Source organism: Dipteris shenzhenensis, chromosome 26, assembly GCF_047967505.1.
Source record: "Dipteris shenzhenensis isolate YYH24624 ecotype China chromosome 26, Dip_SZ_1.0, whole genome shotgun sequence".
In the NCBI taxonomy this organism is placed as follows: domain Eukaryota; kingdom Viridiplantae; phylum Streptophyta; class Polypodiopsida; order Gleicheniales; family Dipteridaceae; genus Dipteris; species Dipteris shenzhenensis.
Genome location: NC_141621.1, coordinates 47,549,737 through 47,572,716, shown reverse-complemented (window position 1 = coordinate 47,572,716; position 22,980 = coordinate 47,549,737). Strand labels below are relative to the sequence as shown.

Here is a 22,980-nt window from a genome sequence, read left to right as displayed (position 1 = left end):
GATTGTGGTTATATGGAGGTGCACCTATCAGGTGCTTACATTGGGACCCAGGAGAGTGGGAGTGGATAGATCGTGGACACCGAGAGAGGGAGATTTCCTTCTTTCGTTTCACGGTTGGTAATGCTAGGAGATTTCAGTAGAGCAGTGGGGTTGGATTCCCTCCAGAACCCCCCATTGGGACAGCTTCTCCATTACCGCAGATTTGCGTAGAAACTTCTGGAGGAGGCTCTGGAAATCCCTCAGAAATAGAAAGATCACTCTTTTCTTTTGGCTTTCTATTCATGGAGGGATTGCATTGAATCTATGGAGATTACGATTTGGGGCTGACCCTACTTGCTCTCGTTGTCATTCTGCAAAGGAGTCAGTGCGACATTGCCTTTGGGACTGCAGTTAGGCGAGGACTGTTTGGAAAGGGGTTGCTTGGATACTCAGCATTTTTCATACCTCCCCCTTCTTCATGACTTGGGGCTCGGTCGCTTGGTTATCCCTTACTGGGCCACAGATGTTTTGTGAGGGTGAGCCTTCTTCTTGGGCACTCTCGGTCCGCAGGCAGACCTGCTCTCTTCAAGATGTACCATTTACGCCCTTCAGAGCTTCTCATGCTTCAGTGGACACTTCCTGGGAGATTCTGGCTAGCATTTCCTCTTGGCACATATGGAGAGCTAGATGTACAGAGGCCCTGGATGGCACCCAGATACAACCTTCACAGGTGTTCATGGGTATTTGGACTGACACGGTTAATACTTCGATAGCCATCTGGGCTAGCATGCAGGGCCCTTCACGGGCAGCCTCTTCTAGGAGGACTATATTCCTACGAGTTTGGAGGGGTTCTCCCTTTTTCTTGGAGGGTTCTACAGGATTGAGATGGCACTTTCAGCCCCAATCCTTTCTTTTTGGCTTTTAAGCTTTTCATGCATTGCATGGTGTATCTCGTATGGAGCTTGCTCTAACGGTTTTCTTTAATACTTAATAGAAGTCTCTTTTTGCAAAAAAAAATTAAAAATTTTTTTGCAGCAATTGGGGCTCGCTTACCCTCTTCTCTAGGTTCAGCTCCTCATCATCCTGATGGCTCTTCAAGCAAAGCTCCTACCACTTGTACAGCTGCTGATGCTGCTGTCCTCACCTTCCACTCTACTGTGGGTAGCCTCTCCAACAAATCCCCCTCTGTGGCTGCGGACTCATCAAATTAGCCCCATGATGCCTCTCCTGGAGTCAACATACAGCCCCCTTGTGTTGGACTTTCTGCTCAGTTCCCTCCTACCCTTGCTGATCACACCCACGTTCTCCCTATGTCAGGACAAGACTTGTTTTCTATGTTCATTGACCCTTTTCAAGGCCTTGCTGTTGCTCAAGGTCACTCTATAGATGCTACTGCTGCTCATGGACACTCTACAGATACTTCAGCTGCTGCTGCCTCAGACTCCAAAGAGGAAACTTCTAGCTTCTCCTTTCATCTTTGAGAAGCCACTCTTGGACTTTTTGGAAGTTGATATTTTTGTGTTTCTCAATGATGTAAGTGCTGTTATAGCCACAACAGATATCTGTGATGATATCTTTTTGATGTACTACATGTTATAAAGCAATAAAGACACGTTACTTTTCTACCCAAAAAAAAAAGGAGACGAAGTAATTGGAAATACACAAATAGAAACAAGGGGGAGGATGATATGTCTACCCCATGAAGTAGGGATTTGATATAAGACAAGCTAGGAGCTTGGAGAGGAAAATTGGCCTTGGAGAGCTTGCAAGAGAGCCTTGAATTTGGAGCAATACTACTAGAGTGGATAGTAGAAGCCTAGCAAAGGCTATTGTCTGCTTTAGAGGGGCTGAATCCAAGGTTCAAGACCTCATAGAGCGCCTTTAGGGATCCACCGCACTAGTTTTTCCACCATACTTCACCTTCCAACAGCATAAAGGCAAGATTCTTCCTTTTTTATTCTTGCATTCCATGGCACTCCAGCCTCTTCGTTGTGTGATCTTGGCATGGCCTTGCATTGTAAAGGCTAGTCCAAAGAGAGCAGGTTTCCAACCTCAAGCCGGCAATAAGTGAACAACTAATGATTATGGCAACAAAATAATAATTCGAGTGGTATTTCACTAGCAAATTAATATACGATTGTAGTAGGAAAATATGTCATCAGATGCTACATAGTTAGATTTTTTTCCCCATGAAAAGACTTCTATTATGTATGAAACAACGTGAATATCATTCACTTGTCCTACCTTGGGTTTTTTTGAGGGTGTGACGTGGTTATCGTATGTCTATTAATGTGAAAAGAACTGAGTTATCGGACCAATAGATGAAGTTTGTGCCCTTTTGTTGTCGACGACGTTGTATTTGTCCAAATATGGTCGATTGTGGAGCCATATATTGTCGTGGGCGAGGCAATTATTTGTTCCATTTTGTGGTGAGACACGAAGTCTTGTAGTCATCCAATATTTGCCAAGCCCTTGTTGTAGTCCATGTTGAAATCCCCTACTATGTACGTCGGAGTCATGCGCGGCATGAACTGCAGCATGTCTTTTATTGCTTGTAGCAGTATTAGAGTTTTTTGTGGTGGCATCGCAATTTCTTTTCTGAATCTGTTACCTATTATTGCGGCGGCTGTTGGCTGCACCAGAAACTACTTTTGAGAAATTGTGTTCACGTGGTTTTTTCCAACTTGGAACTCACGCACAACACGGAGTATGGGGGTCCAGGTTCTTGCTGTGCCGTCTCTGTATAGGAACCTATTTTCAGATCCTATCTGGGCACTTGTGTTCCGGTCTCTAAACTCGATCCAAAGCACATGTGGCTTGCGTTGCATGTCGGTATCATTGAAGATTCCACCATTAACTATCCCATCATCTACGTTCACGTTCCGTGAACATATTTCTAGAATCATCCCTGCCTTTAGTCGTAATTGTTTGTGTAGCCCAGCAGTGTTCCTTGAATCTGTTGGGATCTGAATTGCCTTGCTACATGTCCTATGTTTAATGTGAATGTATGGGGGGTGGGGAGTGTCAAGTATGTTGAATACATACTCATTGTGGCTGTCTTTGGAAGCATTCATGTAGAACAAGGTGTTTGTTTGGTGGTTCGCGGAGGTGCTTCTGGTTTAGGAAGTCAAGGTCATTTGTTTTTTCTCTCCTTTTGCTTTCATGAACGTTACTCTTGGCTGTCTGAGCCATGACCATGCATGCTGAACTAGTAAACATTTCCATGGAATGAAAAAGAGTTGCTTCACACCCGTCTTGTCTTTAGTTGCATAGGCTCTTCTCTAGGTTCCCTACCCCTTTTCTTTCATCATCTGTTTTGGCGATCCTACTGGGGACCCCTATGTGTCTTGAATTGGGATGTGTGTACCCATAACGAGGACGCCCAGAAGTGTGGAGAGCAGTATTTGATGACGAAGCCTCGCATGCAGGTGATTATTGCAAGGAATGTAAAAAGTGTGGTCACCGGAGCAATGATTGCATTGATTACCGAGTTCGTGTGATTCATCTTCAAGCTATAATCCAAAGAGTCCTAAAAAAAGCTTTTCAGAAGAAGAAGATGCAGAGTTAGATGCAAGTTTGGCACTGAAGGACGGAGATTCTGTGAGGGACTACTGTGTACAAGAGATAAGCAAGAACCGGAAGGTATGGCTCATGAATTTCCCCACTTCTATGGGTTGCCACATGAGGACCCTGAAAAGTTTATTGAAAATCTGGAGTTTACAGCTCTGATTAAAGATAGGAATGCACCAGCAGTGTTACTTCAGATATTGACCTTTTGTCTAGTAGGAGAGTCTCGTGTTTGGCTGCAAGAATTTATATCTGGTTTACATACTGAAGACGGGGCACTAAGGGCTCCGAATTATGCCGAGGTGAGGGCTGCCTTTGTGGCACAGCTTGCATGCAACCAAGATTCTGATAAAATGTGGAGGGAGTTGTGTAGTTTGCAGCAGCATCCTAACCAGACTGTGGACGAGTATCTGAGTAGACAAACAGCCTTGCTGCGAAGTTGCCCACATGTGAGGATGCTGTAAGGAAGGCCAAGGATAAGGAGAGAAAACAAAGTAGGCTGGTTGATTTGAGTAATGAAATGCCTGTGGTGCAGCCTAGACCTCAAGTCACCTTTGTTGTGAAGGATGATCCATCTAAGGCAGAGCCTAAAAAAGAGGAATCCTTCAAAGAAGAACTCCAAGAGATGTCAGAGCTTATGAAAAACCTCAATCTCAACTTGATGAGTGGTAAAGGACGAGGAAGAACCTCCAACGGGAGAGGAGCAGGAGGGTTGCCTCCTCTTGGTGCTCCATACCCTTGGCAAGCAGGCCATGGACATGGGAGTTATGTGCCTAATGTGCAGTGCTACAACTGTGGAGAATGGGGCATTACAGTACTCATTGTGACAAACGTCCTCGGGTGGGTGGAGAAATGTATTCTTTGCCGGCTGGATTAAATAACGGGGCTCATGATCATAGTGTGGAGGTGAAGGATGCAGGCCAGCCAAGTAATAGTGGAGTCGTGAAGGCTACATCTGAGGAAAAAGGCAAAGGGAGGTGGTAAGCCTGCTTGGGTTAGAAGAGGATGAGGTGACAGCCATGCCATTGGGGAAAAGAGACCGTGAAGATGAAGCAAGCACAAGTACAAAGAAAGAAAAACCTGCTGAAGAGGGGGTTACTTACCATAGGAAGAGGATTAAATAGGTCAAGAAGCCTAGAAGAAAATTCAAGACTCTAGACTATCCGATTCGGAAGGAGCAAGGAGAATATGATTTGGTAGAGGATCTTTTCAAGCGGAAGCCCGACATCACATTTGGTCAGATGATCAGCCTATGTCCCAAGTTGAAGAAAGACAGTAGAAGCTTGGCACAAAGGAGTGGGACTTGGTGAGGCTTATGTCGATGGTGGAGCTCAAATCTATGTAGTCACACAGTCATGTGTGGAGAAATTGGGCTTAAAGATTTCATCTCCTTTAAGGTTCCGCATCCAAATGGCAAATCATGCTAGGGTTAACAGCCTGGGAATTGTGGCTGGAATGGAGATTGAAGCATTCAAGGTTCATTGCAAGGTAGAGTGCCATGTCATGCTGGCTGGTCTGGGAGCTTACCCTCTCATTTTGGGAAGACCTTGGTTACAGAAGGTAGGAGCAATACAAAATTGGGGAAACGGAGTGATTACAGTGCATAGTTTTAAGGGACAAAGGATGCGGTTTGATGTGGTTAGTCATGCTGAAGTTTTAAAGAGGCGGAGGTGGACAGTGAAAGTGATGCTGACAGTGAAGAGGAGAGCAGTCTTACTTCAAATAGTGATGATGCTAATGTAGCCTTTATAGGAAGGATGGAAAATCTGCAAGTGGATCTCACAACTGAACTCAGTGCACAGGAAGAGGATAGAAGTGAGGTAATGGAGAGATTCATGCAGCCCAGGGATGCTCATGAGCCTATACAAGAACTGATTCAGCATACAATAAATCCAGATCTTACTCTTGGAGAGAAAGAAGAATATTATAGGATGTTGCAGAAGTACCCCAATTTGTTCATCACCTCATATGAAGAAATTAGGGGATTCCGGGTGAAGCCACTAAGAATTGAGTTAAAAGAGAATGCTAAGCCAGTATGTCAGAAGATGAGGAGATTAAGCCCAAAACAAACATAAGTGTTGAGAGCAGAGATAGTGGAGTTGTTGAGAGCTGATATTATAATGCCAGTGACGCATTCGGATTGGGCCAGCCCTGTGGTGATTGTTCCAAAAAAAAAAGGGAAATGGAGAGTATGTGTGGACTATAAGCCTTTGAATGCTGCTACCAAGAGTAATCACTATCCTCTGCCACATATGGATGACATATTAGATAGGGTAGCCGGCCATGAGATGTATAGTCTTTGTGATGGCTACTCGAGTTACTTCCAGATTGCTATAGAGCCAGAAGATCAACCAAAGACCACCTTCATCACTCCGTGGGGGTGCTTCTGTTACAAGCGGATGCCCTTTTGGTCTCAAGAATGCCCCGGCTCACTATCAAGAGAATTCTAATGAGGTACTAGCTCCTTATTTGGATAATTTTTGCAATGTATTTATTGATGATATCTGTGTGTACAGTAATCGCAAGGAGCATTTGCAAAAGCTAGATGCTGTATTTGAAAGGGTGGATGCAAGTGGCAGACAGCTGAATCCAATTAAGTGTCGTTTGGCAAGAAGTAGTATCAAGATTTTGGGGCATACTGTTTCTGAAAATGGAATTGGACCTGACCCAGATAAAGTGAAGGCATTGATGATGTTGTCTACTCCTTCGAACACCAAGCAATTGCATACTTTCATTCAAAAAGTGAAATATCTTGCAAGGTTTATTCACATGCTGTCCCAGGTGTTGTTTCCGCTCCAGCAAATGGTTAAGCATGAGCCATTGAAATGGACTTGTGAGTGTGAATAGGTATTTGAAGCTGTGAAAGAGATGCTTGGTCACATTTCTTAATGTGAAGGCTCCTGATTTCAAGCAGACATTTTATGTGAACCCTTCAGTGGGTCCTGATGCTATTGGAGCAATACTCTTGCAACAAGGTAAAAGTTCGAAGTACATGAGGCCTGTGTACTACGCTAGTAGGGTGAAAAGTGAAGCTGAAAGGGGATATACAGTAGCTCAGTTGGTGTTGGCCAGCTTGGTATATGCTTGTCGGAGGTTCCGACCGTATTTGTTGTCTCCAACTTTTGTAGTCTTGACCAATTGTACCTTGCTTCCGCAGTTGTTGAGCAATACTAATCTCTCGAGATGTATGATTAGGTGGATAATTGAATTGCAAGAGTATTCATTTACCTTCCTGGTAGAAGAATCTACAAGAGCGTCATTGGCTGTTCTCACGTTTAAAGAGGGTCCCATATTGGTGAAAGAAGTGGAAGAACGCACAGCAAAGATGGAGGACCAAGTAAATGCATTTGTTTTGCATTTTGATGGCTCTTTCAAAAAGAGTTCAAACAAAGCAACCGAAGGAATTGTAGTGCATGATTCAGAGGGGAAGGAGGTTCAAAGTGCATGCATTCAGCTCAAGGCAGGCAGCAATAATGAAGCTGAATACGCAGCTTTGTATGAAGGCCTCCAGGTATGTGCTAACCTGGGAATTAGGAGATTGATAATCAAAGGTGATGCTTTGCTGGTTGTAAAACAGATTTTAGATGTTTGGAAAACAAAACATGTCCATCTCAGGAACTGGGTGAGTATTATCAAGAAAAGATTGGGACAGCTTGAAGCCTGGACTCTACAGCATGTGGATAGAAGTTAGAATACTGCTGCTCATGATGCTGCCCAGGGAATGACTGAAGCACATGTGAAGGCTGCAAGAATACAAGAGCTTCTTTACAGAGGTAGGGAGTTCTTGGCAAAAGAAGAAAGTTTTCTATTGTCCGGAAAAGTTCCTACCCAAACAAAAAAGATACAGATTTGTAAAAGCCTGTCAAACTTATGTCATGATTGGTGATGTTCTGTACATGAAGGGAGCTGATTTGATTCTCAGGAGGATACCATGGCATTCAGAGATCTTGCATATATTAGAAGCCAATCATGAAGGTATATGTGGAGGCCATTTTGCCTTCAAGATCATGTTGAGGAAGATTCTGACAGAGGGGTATGTATGGCCTTCCTTACAGAGGGACATCACACATTGGTGTAAGTCTTGCTTCTAGTGCCAGCAAATGGGTAAGAGAATCCTTCATCCAGAGCTTTGAAATGTAGTGGCTGCCTTTAATATCTTTGAGAAATTGGGTATTGATGCAATCGGACCAATGCCAATGAGTGCACGAGGAAACTGCTACTTGTTGACTGCTGTTGATTATCTGTCTCGATGGGGTGAGGCAAAGCCTGTAAAGGCAGTCAATGCAAAGACAGTCAGTAAGTTTATTTATGAAGATATCTGTTGCCGATTCGGCGTACCCTTGGAGCTTGTATCTGACCATGGACCCAGGTTCAGAAGTGAATTGATGGATCTCCTTTGTGACAAACTAAAAATCAAACACAGGTATGCAACTCCTCACTATCCACAGTGCAATGCTATGGATGAGTATTTCAATGGTGTGTTAACTTGCATTATGGGTAAGATGATAAGAACGCATGAGAAAAGTTGGGACCTCACTGTACCATGGTGTTTGTGGGCATATCATGTCGCTGTAAAACAAGGTACACAGTTTTCTCCTTTTCATCTGGTGTATGGCAAAGAAGCTCTCTTGCCAATTGAAGTGGAGATTCCAGCCCTTCAATTTTTGATGAAGATGAACGAAGAGCCAAATTCAGCATATGCAAATAGGTTATTAAGTTTGCTTCAACTGGACCGGTTGAAGGCTGTGGATCATTATGTTGCTCCTCAAGAAGCAAATCAAAGGTGGGTCGATCTGAAGTACAAATCAGAGAAGGGGATCTAGTTCTGAGATATGACAGTAAGTTGGATTTCACTTTCAAGACACGGTTTGTGACTAAGTGGGAAGGACCGTATCAGGTAGTGAAGAAGTACCCAAATGGATCTTATCAACTGGCTGATTTGGACGGGATGTTGCATAAGAATAGAGTCAATGGGCTGAGGTTGAAGAAATATGTGATTAGGATCATGCAAGTAAACACATGTGGCTCTCTTGTGATGCAGGAAGGTGGGACTGAAGACCTCATGGATGAGGACATCTCTGAAGACCTCAAAACTATATTTGACTGCAAGACATGAATGTCTGCAGCTTGGGGTTGGGCAAAACATGATAAGACAAAAAAAGCAATAAAATACTAGCACTATGAATAATATAGGGAGACACATAGGTGCACATAGTTAGCTAGTGATGGGTTTTTTAAATGGCTCCAAAGACTTCTTTTCCCAAAAAAAGATGATATGATGTAAATATTTGACTATGAAATAAAATGCTTGTAGGAACTTCCTATGGGAAGTGATGAAAACGCAATATGGATGCACTCCAGAGTAATGTACCCATGTGTGACGGGGTTGGTGGTTGAATGTCAAATGTAAAAGTCTTTTGTGTTCTTTTACGTGTGGTAAATGGTCTTCTATGCATGGAATGTTGTCATGTCAATATAAATGTGTGGGCATGCATCAAAATACCTTGTTTTGAAGGATGGTTGTGTGCTAGTGAAATGTGACCCCAATTGTGTGAGCGATGGTCTTGGTGCAATGTTTTTTGAGGCAAGGTAGAAGAGTGGTAAAAGGAGGCAATGACGTGGAAAATTTCCGTAGAGAGGTGGCTTGCATGAGGAAGCTACGATTTTACGTGGAGCCAATGCTGCAATACGTGGGGACTTGGCTCATTACGTGGGCGGCATGAAGAATTTTCCAAAAGGAGTTGACGCTGCGTTATAGAGGGGGAGCGCAGATTGTAGAGAAGGGGAGAGTGGATTTCCAAAAAGCAGGAGAGAAGGTGACGACTCTGGGTTTTTTGAGAAGAGAAGGAGGTGTGTGTTGATTGCATGTCGCTGGTGGTCTACGATGCCTTTTGCGCTGATTGTGAGAGAGAGCTTTGCTTGTTTGAGGCGCTCGTACAAAGCTTGCCCCCCCCTTCGCTGGAATTCTGTCGTTGGAATTTGAAGAGCTGCTGATCGCTTGTTCTTGAGGTGAATGAGAATTTGAGGAGCAGATGCCAAAGGATTGCGCAGGAGACTGCTCATACACTGAGGAGAGATTGCTGCGTACGTGAAGACAATGCTGATTGGGAAGTTGCCCATACGTGTGGACAAGGAAGGGTGAGGACCTATTCGAATGAAGTCTGGAGGATCTTGGATGATCTGCAGGAGTTGTGGCTCATTCCTATCGCTTGTGGTACCACATATGTGCGTTATTCCTGTCTGACTGAGTCTTGTTCATCGTGTCACTTGTGCCATCTCGGTTGAGAGTCTTCCTGGTGTCTTTGTACTTGTTTGTGGCCTGTTGAGGGTATCATCTCAAGTCATTGTGGTCCGGGTACATGCTCTGGGCGTTGTGCATTTGCTCTATTTCTATTGGAGCCCATATTGCTAGTCTGATCCCATAGGGAGTCCTGACCTCATCTACAAAGCTATTGAATTATAGTGATTGGCTGGTTGTTTTTTCTCTCCTTTTGCTTTCATGAATGTTACTCTTGGCTGTCTGAGGCATGACCATGCATGCTGAACTGGTTAACATTTCCATGGAATGAAAAAGAGTTGCTTCACACCCAACTTGTCTTCAGTTGCATAGGCTCTTCACTAGGTTCCCTACCACTTTTCTTTCTCACCGCCGTTCTTCGTTCATCAACTCCCACTTTGCAATCTCTTGATAGCTTGTTCGTTTAGCGATGTTGTATGCACGTGGGTGTTCGTAAAACAATGTCGGGAATGCCAGTTCTTCGTAGTGTTTGTCTTTGAATATGCTCGGGGGGGGGGGGGGGGGGGGAACCTTCTGATGGAGCCCACAACAATTGGTTTGTCTTTGTAGTGCAGGACTTGGTGGCTTGTGTAAAGCCCATGTATCAAAGTATCTATTTGAATCAAAGTTAGGGGAAACGAAAAATGGGGAAATGGGAAACGGAAACGTTTTGGGGTTTCTAGGAGGGCTGAAACGGGGAAACACCACGTCATCAAGGGGGGTTTAGATGGAGGGGGGCTGAAGGGGAGTGAATGAGGGTGGGGGGCTGAAGCAGCCTGTAGGATAGAGAGGACTCCTAGGGAGTGAATGGGGCTCAAGGAGGGCTAGAAAACCCTTAAAAGTCCAAGAGTGTGAGGCTGAAGGGAGGGAGTGAGAAATTGCAAGTGGAGGCCAAAACAAAAACGCAGACAGATAAAAAACCTGCCGGCGGAAATCACGAAATAGAGGGGAGGGGGGTGTTACTTGAAGCTGCCCTTTTCAGTCCTGAAACGTGTTTCAGCCAGCCATTTCAGGGGTCTGAATCGTTTCAGCATTGAAACACCGTTTCGAGCTGGGGCCTTTCCTGAAATGCGTGTTAGTGTAACTATGGCTGAATATCATTGTCTGAGTTTGGGTCGTTCCTCACATCTCCTTTGTCTTCATTCATTGTTGTTGGTGCCTATAGGTTCAATATGTGTTCCATCCATAGGAGATTGATGTGGACATTATTCTGTACATAAAGTGAAGTCCGGAGAAGTTCATACATTGCATTGATTGTCATGGTTGGACGAACCAAACCACTGATGTAGTTGTGTGTGTAACACAACATTCGCTTGGTCTCACGACCATAACCGTGGCGTTGTCTGATAGGAATCCAGGTAGTTAGTGTTCCGCTTTGTCGTTGCCTACAAATACGTTCATAACGCTCCCATGTAGACCAAACTAGCCTTCGTACGTTAGTTCTTGTATCTGTGCAAATGGGATTCTTATCAATGTTCTTCGACTCTATTTAGGTTCGAGATGAACTTTGTTTTCTTTGGCAGGACGATATTTGTTGAGTGGAATTTTGGTACTTTGTGGCTCTTCAATTGGCTCGAGGAGCTTCAGCATGCAACAATCGTGCAATGTACTATCATCGATTGAAATATTCTCTCGAGCAAGAACAGCTTAGCGTCCTCATTTAGGTTCATTAATTTGCATGAGAAAGTCAAAGTCCCGCAGCATGCACATGAGAACCTTGGAGTGTTGCTTATTTTTTTCTTGTAGGTTTCTTGTGGGTTGCTTATATATCTCTTCTGTTTACAACTCCCTTTGGAGTGGCCATCGAGGTCAGTCATGTCCGTTCTGGTGTGCAGGCCCGTTCTCTTACTCATGTGCAAGGGAATCGTTGTGCAACTGTCTTTGTGACTGATTGCCTGTTTCATCCTGTAAATCTTGTCACGAATGCCTTGCATGGAATATGTGCCATGTCCATGCTGTTCATTGTAAAGGTACACTAGCCTGCTTGTAGATAAACCAGGAGACACACGCAGTACCTTGGTCAGTTGCACTTTGTGCTCTTTTGTCCAGCTGGTGCAGGGTCTCTTGCTGTATAGTGGAAGAAATGGAATGATTGTAGGGGGGGAAGTCCAATCATTTAGCAATAATGCACGATTGCCACCTTCGTCGGTGATGGAAAACATGTATTTTTGGGTGAGCTCAAATCTGCTATAGCATAACAAAGTAAATGTGCAAGAGAATTTCTGAGAGAGACGTTGCAAACAATCATACGTCAAACCCATTGAGCTGGACGAATTCTGAATAACCTGCGCAATGTCATCCCTCATCAACATGACAGACGGTTCCCTGTTGTTGCAAGATCGTGAGGGGTTGTGCCAAGGTGTTATGCTTGTATGTGGAGCTGCTAAGATCTCGTCGCACAGAACATCTAGCAATGACTCGTGAGTATGAGCCTAGAGCAATCGTGCAACACAGCGCAGTACGTTTTGTGCTAATTGGGTTTCGTTGAATGAGCTCAGTATCCCAAGTGAGCTTGTGCACGCTGAGGTCAATTCCGTTTCGCATTTCCATGGATCTATGCTCCGCGAGTGAATGACTCAAAGTCATGTTTAATAAGCACCTTATCAAATGTCTGTGTGAACAATAATACGTAAGCATGTCTCAAGGGTAAACCCACAAGCGAAGTAGAAGGGAAAGTGCTATTTGATGTGTGTGGGGGTAGTTGTTACGTAAACCGCAAAGGCAGCTATTCTAGAAATCACACTCGATATTGATAGGGCCGTTAATAATTGCATGTAAATATTCTCGCTACAATGTACAGAATGAGTGAGTGCATGTGGCTTGCACACAACTTGTCACAGAATGTGAACCTTTTATTGCACTTTGCAAAATAAGTATGCACCCCCATAGGCTTGTCAACAAAGCAGAGCATGTATCTCGTTCACTGCAGTCAAAGAATGGGTGGGTGTGAACAATGGAATTGACTTTGGGGAGCCGGGGACAATTATTTTCGATGTAACCTTCATGTGCTGATATGACGTTGGCATTATCATGACATGTTCTCAGGTCTGTTCAGAGTGAATGTGGCTTCCTAACCGGGTTTTATACTTGGCTAGAAAGTTTATATCCTTCAATTCAAAGACTTATGGGTAAAATTGCCATGAATTTATAACACGATGGATGGAGTCATTTTTCAGTATGCCTTAAAGCTCTCATATTTGTTTCCTGAACTTTGTGCATTTCGCATACTGCAACATAACTGTCTTGAATGCAGTGTTTCCTAGTGTCTTTTCATTTGTTTTCCAGATTAGTGCTTTTATGTTGTATTTTGGGTCTAAAGTCAGGTACATCCTTTTATGGATGCAGGAATGAATATGTATGCTGCTCTAATGCTGGTCCCAATCAGTGTGGTGACTTATACCGTTATGGGAGGACTAAAGGCTACATTTACATCATCTTACTTGCATACTGTGATTATATATTTCACTCTGAATCTGTTCATTTTCAAGGTACGACAGAGATAAGAGATTATATGAATCCAAGAAAACATTGTATTTGTTTTCTAGCTTTTGCTAGAGGGGATGCAGCCTCTTTGTTTTGTGGTTGGACTAGGGTGTAGTTGGGACACACTATATTTCCTTAAAAGAGAACTAAACAGGTGTACGCATCCAACTCATATCCTGTGGGAAGCATTCGAAGGGTCTGGCAGAATCTTGGAACTTATGCTAGAGCTGTACCTGTTTCTGGTAAACAGTTATGGTAGCTTGTGTGCCAATAGCACTCATCTCCTCATTGATCTGCTACTCCTTTTGATGTTTCTGAAGCAAGTATATACACAATAGCATGTCTATGTTCTATTTGATTGAGACTTTGAAATCTGCTAGCTGATATTTTTTTCATATTTTTGTTGTAGGCAACAAGGCTGGCAGCTATATGACAATGTATAGCAAAGGTGGCTTGGAATTTGGGATCTTGAGTCTAATTTCTTCCTTTGGAAACGTTTGGGCTGATCAGTCTTACTGGCAGGTAATAAGTACATCAAAGAAATAGCCTGGAAAGCCAAAAGTATACTGGCTTTCATACGAAGGAGTGGCTGTGCAGCCATGAAGGCATGAGTCTTACTTGCCTTTTTACCACCTATAAAAGAGTGATGGCTGTGTATGGTTTTAGGTAATTCAGTATCCACAGAATGTATCCCATTTAAAAGAATTTAAAGAAGAGAGAAGAGAGAGCAAATACCCTATCCTTGTTCTCATAGTGATATACAATCATGAAGTTGGTTTGCAATACCATCTTGAAAATTCGGATGAAGTTGTAAGGAAAATGAAAAGTCCTTGGTCTAGATGCTAGATGAAGACCCTGAATGATGCCTTACCTTTAGCATATGTGAGAAATGCCACATTATGACCTGCAAGAGTTGTCTCCTACCTCGGAGAACTGCAGAGAGTCCTGAGCAATATGCAAAAGTGTCCCGAAAGATTAGCTCTAGTCCAAGCAGTCCAGAGAGTTATGTATCTGAGTGAAGAATTTAATTGTCCAAGCAATTCATGACTCCAGAATTCCACAGTATGCTTACTAGATTTGTAATATCTACGATGTCATAAGGACATACCCAACTGGCCTAGATGAAAGCCAAGAACTGTGGGGTTTTTATTTTAATTTCTTTTTAAAAAAATGTTGTCTTTTATATCATTGGATGGTTAACTTAGACATATAATCTTTGGAAGTGAATGCCATACACTCGATATTTGTGGAGAAAGTTAGCTATCCTTTTTTTAAGCAAATGGAGGACTTCTATTAACTATGAAAGACTCTGCCTGAGAAACCTCAACAGAGAAAGAACATGCAGTACAAGAAATTCACCCTAGATGGGTCAAAGCAAACTCCTAATCATAGCAATGAAGCAACCACGGTTGAGGTTGGAAGTGCCATCTCAACCCAGAAGGTGATTCAGGGAAAAAAGGGAAGCCCTTCTATTCCCTGAGAAATACCACCCTCCTAGAGGAGGCTGCACGCGAAGACCCCTGCATCCTCACCCATATGACCATGAAGGTATGTACTGTGTTTGTCCAGATAGTTGCCAATGTGTGAGTAGGATGAACCTGGCAGCCGTCCAAGGTCTAGACCTCCACATATGCCATACTGGTATGCTCGCTAGAATCTCCCAAGATGTATCAACTGATACATGTGCAGGTTTGTAAGGAAGTATCGGAACATCATCCAAGGAACATGCCTCAACTACCTGTCGTTGAACCGGTAAAGCCCAAGAGAGGTCATGTCTCTCATATAGAATGTGAGGCCCAGAAAGGGATAGCCATGCTACTGATCCCCAAGTCATATAGAGAGTAGAGTGTGTAAAGGTACTCAATAGCCTAGAGGCTAGCAATCCCTTTCCAAATAATCCGTGCTTGCTTGGAGTCCCAAAGACAATGCTGGATGTTCTCACGGGTGGCTCTTTTTTGAGCAAAAATCTCCGAGCATTCGAGCAAAGGACAAAAAATTCACATTTATAATTTCAAAAAAGGCATATTAGGGTATGTTATTAAAACCATGTTTCCCAAAGAAACTCCATGTTTATATAATTACAAAAAAATCACATTTCCATTGCAAATGAAAAGGTCTATTGTGTCCATACATCTTGGCACGAATATGGAGAACATCATCTAACGATGACAATGATGTTAGGCATGGGAGATACTAGGATGGAAAGGATTTTGAAAAAACCCACATGTAGAGTGGGTTTCTCGTAGAAAATCCCCTCATAACTCCTGTTAGAACTCCTATTTGCTATGGCAGTATACTTGAAGAAAACCTCTCATAACCCCTCTTCATGGGGGGTTTCTCCAAAGAAACTCATTTGAAGGAAGCAGTTTCATTGTGAAACTACCTTGAACCTTGATGAAACTCTCTCATCGCCTCTCTTCATGGGGGGTTTCTTCAAAGAAACCCGTTTGCAGGAAGCCTTCCAAGGTAGTTTTGCGTGCGAAACTACCTTGGACAATACTATTTAAAATGTCATAACTTTCTCATCCGATGTGTAGATATAGTTGGTTAGCCACTCAAATCGAACGGAAAAGGCCATTTTTAAGAGTATTAAAATAGTCCTAATATATATGTAATCTTAGTAAAAACAAATTTTAGCGAAATAATCATTGATTCTCATTGATGAAGCCTCTAATGAGAGCCACAAAAACTGATATGATGGAGAGGAGGCATAACAAGCTGTGGTTTGATGAAAGATTGGTATTTAATTGTTTGGTCATTGTTTTTGTTTTTCATGCTTTCTAATTGTGCTTACTTAATAGAATAGACAATTTGTAAAATGGCTTGTTTTTTGACTTCTTGATACCATAAGGACTTCTTTAAAGGATGGGATTGTGTTGTATTTTGTTTTGAAGGTCTTGAGGAGGCTGCTTGTCTAGTTTTATTATTCATGGAGACTTTATGTGTTGTTGGAACTTGGAGGCAACGTGGATGAACTTGGTACCATTGAAGTTGAAAGTAGATTTGTTTGACTCTATTTTGTTACTATGATTGATCCTCATGTTAGTTTCTCTTCTAAACACTACTTGAGTGTATTGCTAATCTTGAATCACTCATAAGACCTCGCTCATACGATTTTGCTTAGACAAAGTGCAACTCCGATGGTGTCCACAGTAGAAAGGCAGCGAGCACAAGTGGAATCTGCACCAAACCTCGACCTCCACTGGTTCACTGCAATCCCTCCATGTATAGACAAAAAGAAAAGAGTGATTTTTCTGCTCCTGAGGGATTTCCAGAGCCGCTTCCAAAAATATTTCTGCAAATCTGGAGAAATTTGAGAAGTCTCCCAATGAAGTGCTCTGGTAGGCCTCCAGTCTCTTAAGTTTAGCTGATATTTCCTGGCATTTCTCACCGTGTATTGAAATAAGGGACTCTCCAATCCAAGGGCAAACTGTTGTGAGAGAGAGACGCCCAAACCAACCTGGCAGCCCAAATATCTGGTATAAACACCCCTTTTGATCCAAGTGAATTTGAAACCAGTCCCCCAATCCGCAATATCCTGGTCACTGTTCCAAAATCCATTGGATTTATTCCAATTAATATGTGCACCTACTGCAAACGCAAACTGATCTGTAAGAAAGGGCTGCAAATGCAATCTGATGGCTTTGGCCAAAACCTTATAGCAAGCTCCCAAAAGAGTGATGGGCCTCCATTGGGAGATGAAATTCTTGCAACCTCCCTTTGGGATGAGGTGAATGAGACCCTCTTTTAGCGAATCCAGCATAGTCCCAGAGTCCCATATGCCCTGCAGGGCTGAGGTCAAGTGATCCCTAATCATATCTCAAAGAGTAATAAGGAAGGTGATAAACAATTGAACCAAGGCCTTTTCCTTTGTGTGGGCTAAAAGTGAATTCCGAATCGGTAGAGAAAGACTCTCCCTCCCATCTGTATCCAAAACGATTCACGTGCATGAGAGGCATACTGTGCTCTCTAATCAAGCAAACTCTATTGATGAGCCCTCGATGCAGCAAGGCACTCATGAATCCAAGCACCATGAGGCTATTTCTACTCCTCTCTGCAAGGCTACAAGTTGTCGCCTGAGGCCTTTCTCCAAATATAATCAGCTCTTCTGGTGCTAGCAATAGTGTGATAAAAATCACTATTACTAGAGAGGGCTTTTGCCATATGACAAGGAGATCCTACTCCACCTTGCATGTGAGACACTCAAATCTTCAAGACATCCTCTGTAAGACTGTCCTCTGTATATAAGGCATCTAGTCTGAGAGAGTGGTTCTTGCCCTGCAGGGGTGGCCTAGCTGAGCCAGTGGATGAGGTGCCCTTCTTTTCCTACACCACACGGATTGGCAGGAGGCTTCAGATGGACTCGTTGAGGTGGACCCCCTTGAGGGAGAGACATTGGGTGACCCAGAGTGTCCCAGGATGTGCGCTCCAAGTTTTGGACGCAGTTGTGGTCCAGCTTGCGGCCGAGGAAGATCTCATACTTCTTTTGGCTGGCCGCCCACGGAGGCTTGCCCATCGGACCGTGGTTGGAGCAGATGCGAGTGGAGGGGTAGTGCCATTGTTGCTCCGATGGTGTCCTGGAGACTATTCCGCATTGCCTGTGGAGCTGTCGTAGTGCAGCGACGAGGATCTGGATGGGAGCCCTCAGGATCATGAATTTCTCTTCCCTCTTTTTTATTACAAGGTAATTTACCATGTTGAAATCACCTCCAATAATCCATGAATCTACAATGGGGGCCAAAGATAAAAAACTTTTTCTAAAAAAGTACACGTTTCCCTCTATTATTAGGGGTATTCAGATTGAGAAGGCCAATCTTACAACCTCCAATCACTAAAATAATCCAGTGAGCTCTGCAAGGAATAATGGCACCATGTTCGATGATGAGGGGAAGAATAGAAGCTGAAACTGAGATGCAAGTTCCACTCCTAGTGCCCAAGGCAGGTGTACAAAAAGTGTGGCCAAAAAGTAATTTACCTGATTTTGGGCAGTCTCTGGCATCCAATTTGTGTTTTTGGATAAAGAGCATGTCAACGGGTCCCCCAGTGACACCTGGATGAAGGTAATTGCGAATTAGTTGTCTCCGGTGGCGATGAGGCACACCGCCCAAGTCCTATATGTTCCAGCTAACAATCCTCATTGGCGAGAGGATTTGGGGTGGAGTACCTTACCCAACCTTGTGGCTGAAACAACTACCTGTTGTGCCAAAGATCTCCTAGAATAGCTCTGTAGAGGTGGAAAATCCACAGAGGACACAGCTCCCACTCCCATGGAAGTAGACATCATATCAATCGGAATGCCCAATACTGCACCCTCAGAGTGTCCAAACTCGGTCTCTCCAAGATTAGCTAGAGGAGAGAGAGGTTCTCTTGTCCAGAAAGAGCATTCGAGTGGCAAGAATCCCTGCATGTGCCAACGGAGAGGAAGCAGGGATCGACCCCTTTCTGACCCCTTCCCTATGTCAATAAAACACGTCTCTGTAACATAAGAGGAAAGGGTTGTTTGGAAGAGGGAGGAGAGGATGTGTGAGGGAGAGAAGGATTTGCAACATCAACAACAACAGCCTCATCCAAAGCTGGAGCTGGGTCATCACTAGCAGCTGTCTGATCATGGTCATGAGGCTCAAAAACCCAGTTTATTGTAAGACATTACAAAGATATGGTGTTGTAGGCATAAAGTCAACCCTATGGTTGACCAATAGTACTTGGGTACTATATATACCAAGTACTTGTATTGTTTCATTTTGAACATTTCTATTGGAACTTTCTTGTGTGTGCACTCTTGCTCACTTTGTTCACAACCTGTCTCCACTTTGTTCCTACATTTGGTATCCGAGCGCTTTCGTCTCTAGCGCCCATTCCCGCACTTGCTTCCGAGATGCAGGAAGGCTAAGCCATCACTGATCATATTGCCAGGATCACTGATCTACGTGATCAGCTCGCAAGTATTGATGAGGAAATAGAAGACAAGAAGCTCGTCTCTATTACTCTCAATAGCTTAGCGCCCTCATATGGCACATTCGTCACTTCATTGACCATTGTTCTCAGGGCAGCCCCACTCTCGTTCAATGAGTTAGTTGGGCTTTTGTTGCAGGAAGAGGAGAGATGCTCAATTTTTGCCAAAGCCTCTCGTCAGGATGAGCAAGCGCTTGCCATGGGTGGACAGGGCAAATTTCAGAAAAAGTTTGAGCCAAAACACAGCCATACAACTCAGCCCAAGGAGGGGAATGCAAGCAGTTCAAGAAAAAATCAGAAAAAGGGCAAATGCAACTATCGCAAGAAGCCAGGGCATTACATTGCAGAGTGTCAGAATAGGATTGCCAATGAAGGGAAAAGGCAAAGGGATAGCTCTAGCAGTAATTTTGTTGCCCCCACTGAAACTCGTGCTTCAAATGCACATGGTGAAGCTCATCTTGCCCAAGGTGATAGAGATTTTGTCTTTGCTGCATTTAATGAGAAGATGGATGCCAAGGGGGATTTGAATGCTGAAAATCAATCAGGGATGCTTCCCTTGTTGCAAGTGATACATGGTATATCGACAGTGGTGCTACTAAGCACATGACTCCTCGCGAGGAGTGCTTTGAGAGCATCACACCTGTTTATGACAGACAGGTTACGTGTGCCAATGATGCTTCTCAAGACATCATCGAAGTTGGGCACATTTCCATTCAGCTTGATAATGGGAAAGTTAAAGTATATCCGAGATGTTTGGTATGTTCCAGATTTGAGGCAAAATCTGATTTTAGTTTCAAACATTGCCCATGATCAACATATGTTGGTCGAATTTCAGGATAACCAATGCAGGATCAAGGATCCAAAGAAAGGGTATGAGCTTGTAGCAACAGGCACATATGACAGAGGCTTATATAAGCTTGATGCTCAGCCTTATGATCAGAAGATATTGGTTGTAGCAAACACTTCCGAGGCTGATTTATGGCATGCTAGGTTTGGACATGTCCATCACAGGGCATTGTCCTACTTGTACAACAATAATATGACTCAGGGAATGCCAAAATTGCAGCAACCAGAAAATGAAGTTTGTGAGGGGTGTGCACTTGGCAAATTCGCTCCCAACCTAGGACATGAGCCTGCATCGAAACCCCTTTTCTGCATCACTCAAAGCGACATCCAATGCCACCTTGGAAGAGGCATGCAGGCGGTAAGTCGACTTTTAGCTACTTTTTGAGCTGCGTAGAATATCACCCAATGCTTTAGTTTGCTTCATCCGATGTTGCCCCCACCCCCTGACATATGTTGAAGTAACGACATGCCCATAAACCCCGGTGTAACTCTCCTTTACAAAACAGCTTGTCACCCGAACGCTTCACCTCGATAGAATGTTGTTGCTGCCCAGTGCTTAACTACACTCATTCCCCTAGCACCAATAAATAGTCGCTATAGAAACATGAACCTTAGATACCTCTCAATACAGCATTGTGGGTTAAGATGATCGCATGGAGGATTCCCGTGGCAAAAAACAAATGTTGCCCCCTTCGACGCAAAACTCACATCATATATACTATGATTAGTCAGCTGGTCTGGCAGCCCAGAATTGTACACTCATATTGCATTCTTCAGCCATCACTCCTCAAGATTTTGGATTCTTGCGTCTTCTTTTGCCATGGAGTATGGCATGAGTTGGCATTGCGCATTGCCTGATTGACCTTTTGGATATTATTTAGGATAAAGAGTCGTCTACTGGTTCGACGTGCTTATTGTATAGCTCCCTGCTTGCTGTATTGTTCAATAAGGCTTGGATTTTCCTTTGCTAGCTCTTCCAACTGATGTCATGTGTTTTCTTGAGATGTAACACCTCTCACATTTTTGGATAGAACAAGGCTCAAAAAATTGTTTTCATTTGCAAGCATTTTTCCATGGATAGTCTAGAAGCATGTTACCATGTCCTCCAACAACAATCTTTTCACCAACGAACAAAACACATTCTGATCTGCTGCTTTCACTCGTACGCAGAGTGCCATTGCAGCCAAGCCAAAAGCTGCATTTAAAGCATACATCCTTGGTGGGCTCATGTGGATTCCTATTCCATTGGCATTAGCAACATCACTTGGATTATCAGTTCTAGCACTGGATCTCCCTGTTACCAAAGATGAAGCAAACCAAGGGTTGATTTCTGTGGCTGCAGCTCAATATGTTTTGGGAGAAGGTAAGGCTTCTCATTTTAATTGTTTTAAGAAGAAGAGATATGTCTTATGAGATGGGATTGGTAATATGGTATTTTGACTTTAAAAGCTCTAGTAATACACTATACTTTCACAAGAGTATCACATCTCTTTTTAGAGCCTAAAAGTTTAAGATACGACCATTGATGCTCTTGTGCTTTATGATCCAAGAGGGGCACACAAGATAGATAAATTTTCAAGGTTAAAAGATGGAGGGAGGTTAGTTGGCAATCCCTGGTTCATACAATTGCTGAAGTGATGTTATTCTAGCACCTTGAAAGAGAACAATGGGCCTATGATAGTTAATCATACATAGATCTGAAAACATAGACAATGGGCCTATGATAGTCAATCATACATTGAAAGAGAGAGAATGGGCCTATGATAGTCAATCATACATTGAAAGGGAGACAATGGACCTATGATAGTCAATCATACATAGATCTGAAAACTGATTACTGCTTGTTTGAGGGGACGAGTTCTTATCCTTCCGGAGGTGTTACCGGAGGCCAAAGGCCGCTGGTGTGAGAAGCATGAGTGTTGTAATGCTCTAATACAGTGGATCACGCAGAGTGCACTGTGCAGGGGTGTGCGGGTGTCGTAGGATGTGCTGCAGTGAATAGCGACGTACAAGTGCACTAAGCTAAATGACAGTCACATGAGAACTCCACAACATGAGCATAAGAAGAAACATTGTCTACACTAGTGAACAATCCCCATGTCCAAAAGAGACAGGAAGAATGAGAAAGTGACCAATTTGGCCGAAGTACATATCACTGGACCAGCACCTACAGGTCACAAGTCAGAAGAACACACATGTCTATCCCCATAGTGGACAGAGGGGTACACACAAGTCTCTCCACACTCTCCCCTTGGTGAGCTTGTAGCTCCAGCCTTTATCTCTCCTCAAACTCTCCTCTCTCTCACTCCAATGCCGAACGCCGAATGCTCAATGTCGAATCTCCCATCTCCCCCTCCTCCTTCATTCTCATCCCCCTGCCTTGGAGGGTCCCCTCTTCGCTAAGAATCGCCCTCCTTTCTCCCGATTGGTCATCCTCATATCTCCTTAGGTGTTGAGGATAGCTGTTGCGTCACTGGCTCTCTTGATGGCTGCGCTGACTCCCTGACTCGCCAGCCTCTTCTAGTCACGGTGGTGTAAATACTTCATATGCAGGTGAGTTGGATTACCGCACCACTAAACCACTGAACCACTATACACGTCTTCACCATGTGCAACTGTAAATACTCATGAGTGCTCCATGTGCTAAGCTCACTCTCCACGTGCGTAGCTCTTGATGAGATCGCCTTGGGCATGGTACCCTTGGTTGACTTGTGGTTGACACGTGTCGACCTGTGGTTGACATGTGTCACGCATGGTCGCCTCGGATATGGTACTCCTGGATGAACCCGTGGTTGACATGTGTCACGCATGATTGACATGTGTCACGCATGATTGACATGTGGTTAACCCTTCATGTCGTGTGGCTGACCTATGTT

The 22,980-nt window shown here is 43.7% G+C and overlaps 1 protein-coding gene across 4 annotated transcripts in view; it reads left to right on the top strand.

Annotated features, from left to right (window-relative positions):
• Positions 1-22,980, top strand: part of LOC147885185 (urea-proton symporter DUR3-like) — a 186,109-nt gene that overhangs the window by 73,041 nt on the left and 90,088 nt on the right. For all 4 annotated transcript variants that reach the window (XM_087397420.1, XM_087397418.1, XM_087397421.1 and 1 more), the window contains 4 exons: positions 13,169-13,311; positions 13,461-13,548; positions 13,716-13,828; positions 21,275-21,467. In XM_087397420.1, coding sequence (XP_087253546.1) covers positions 13,169-13,311; positions 13,461-13,548; positions 13,716-13,828; positions 21,275-21,467 — 537 coding nt within the window. The remainder of the gene's footprint in view (positions 1-13,168; positions 13,312-13,460; positions 13,549-13,715; positions 13,829-21,274; positions 21,468-22,980) is intronic.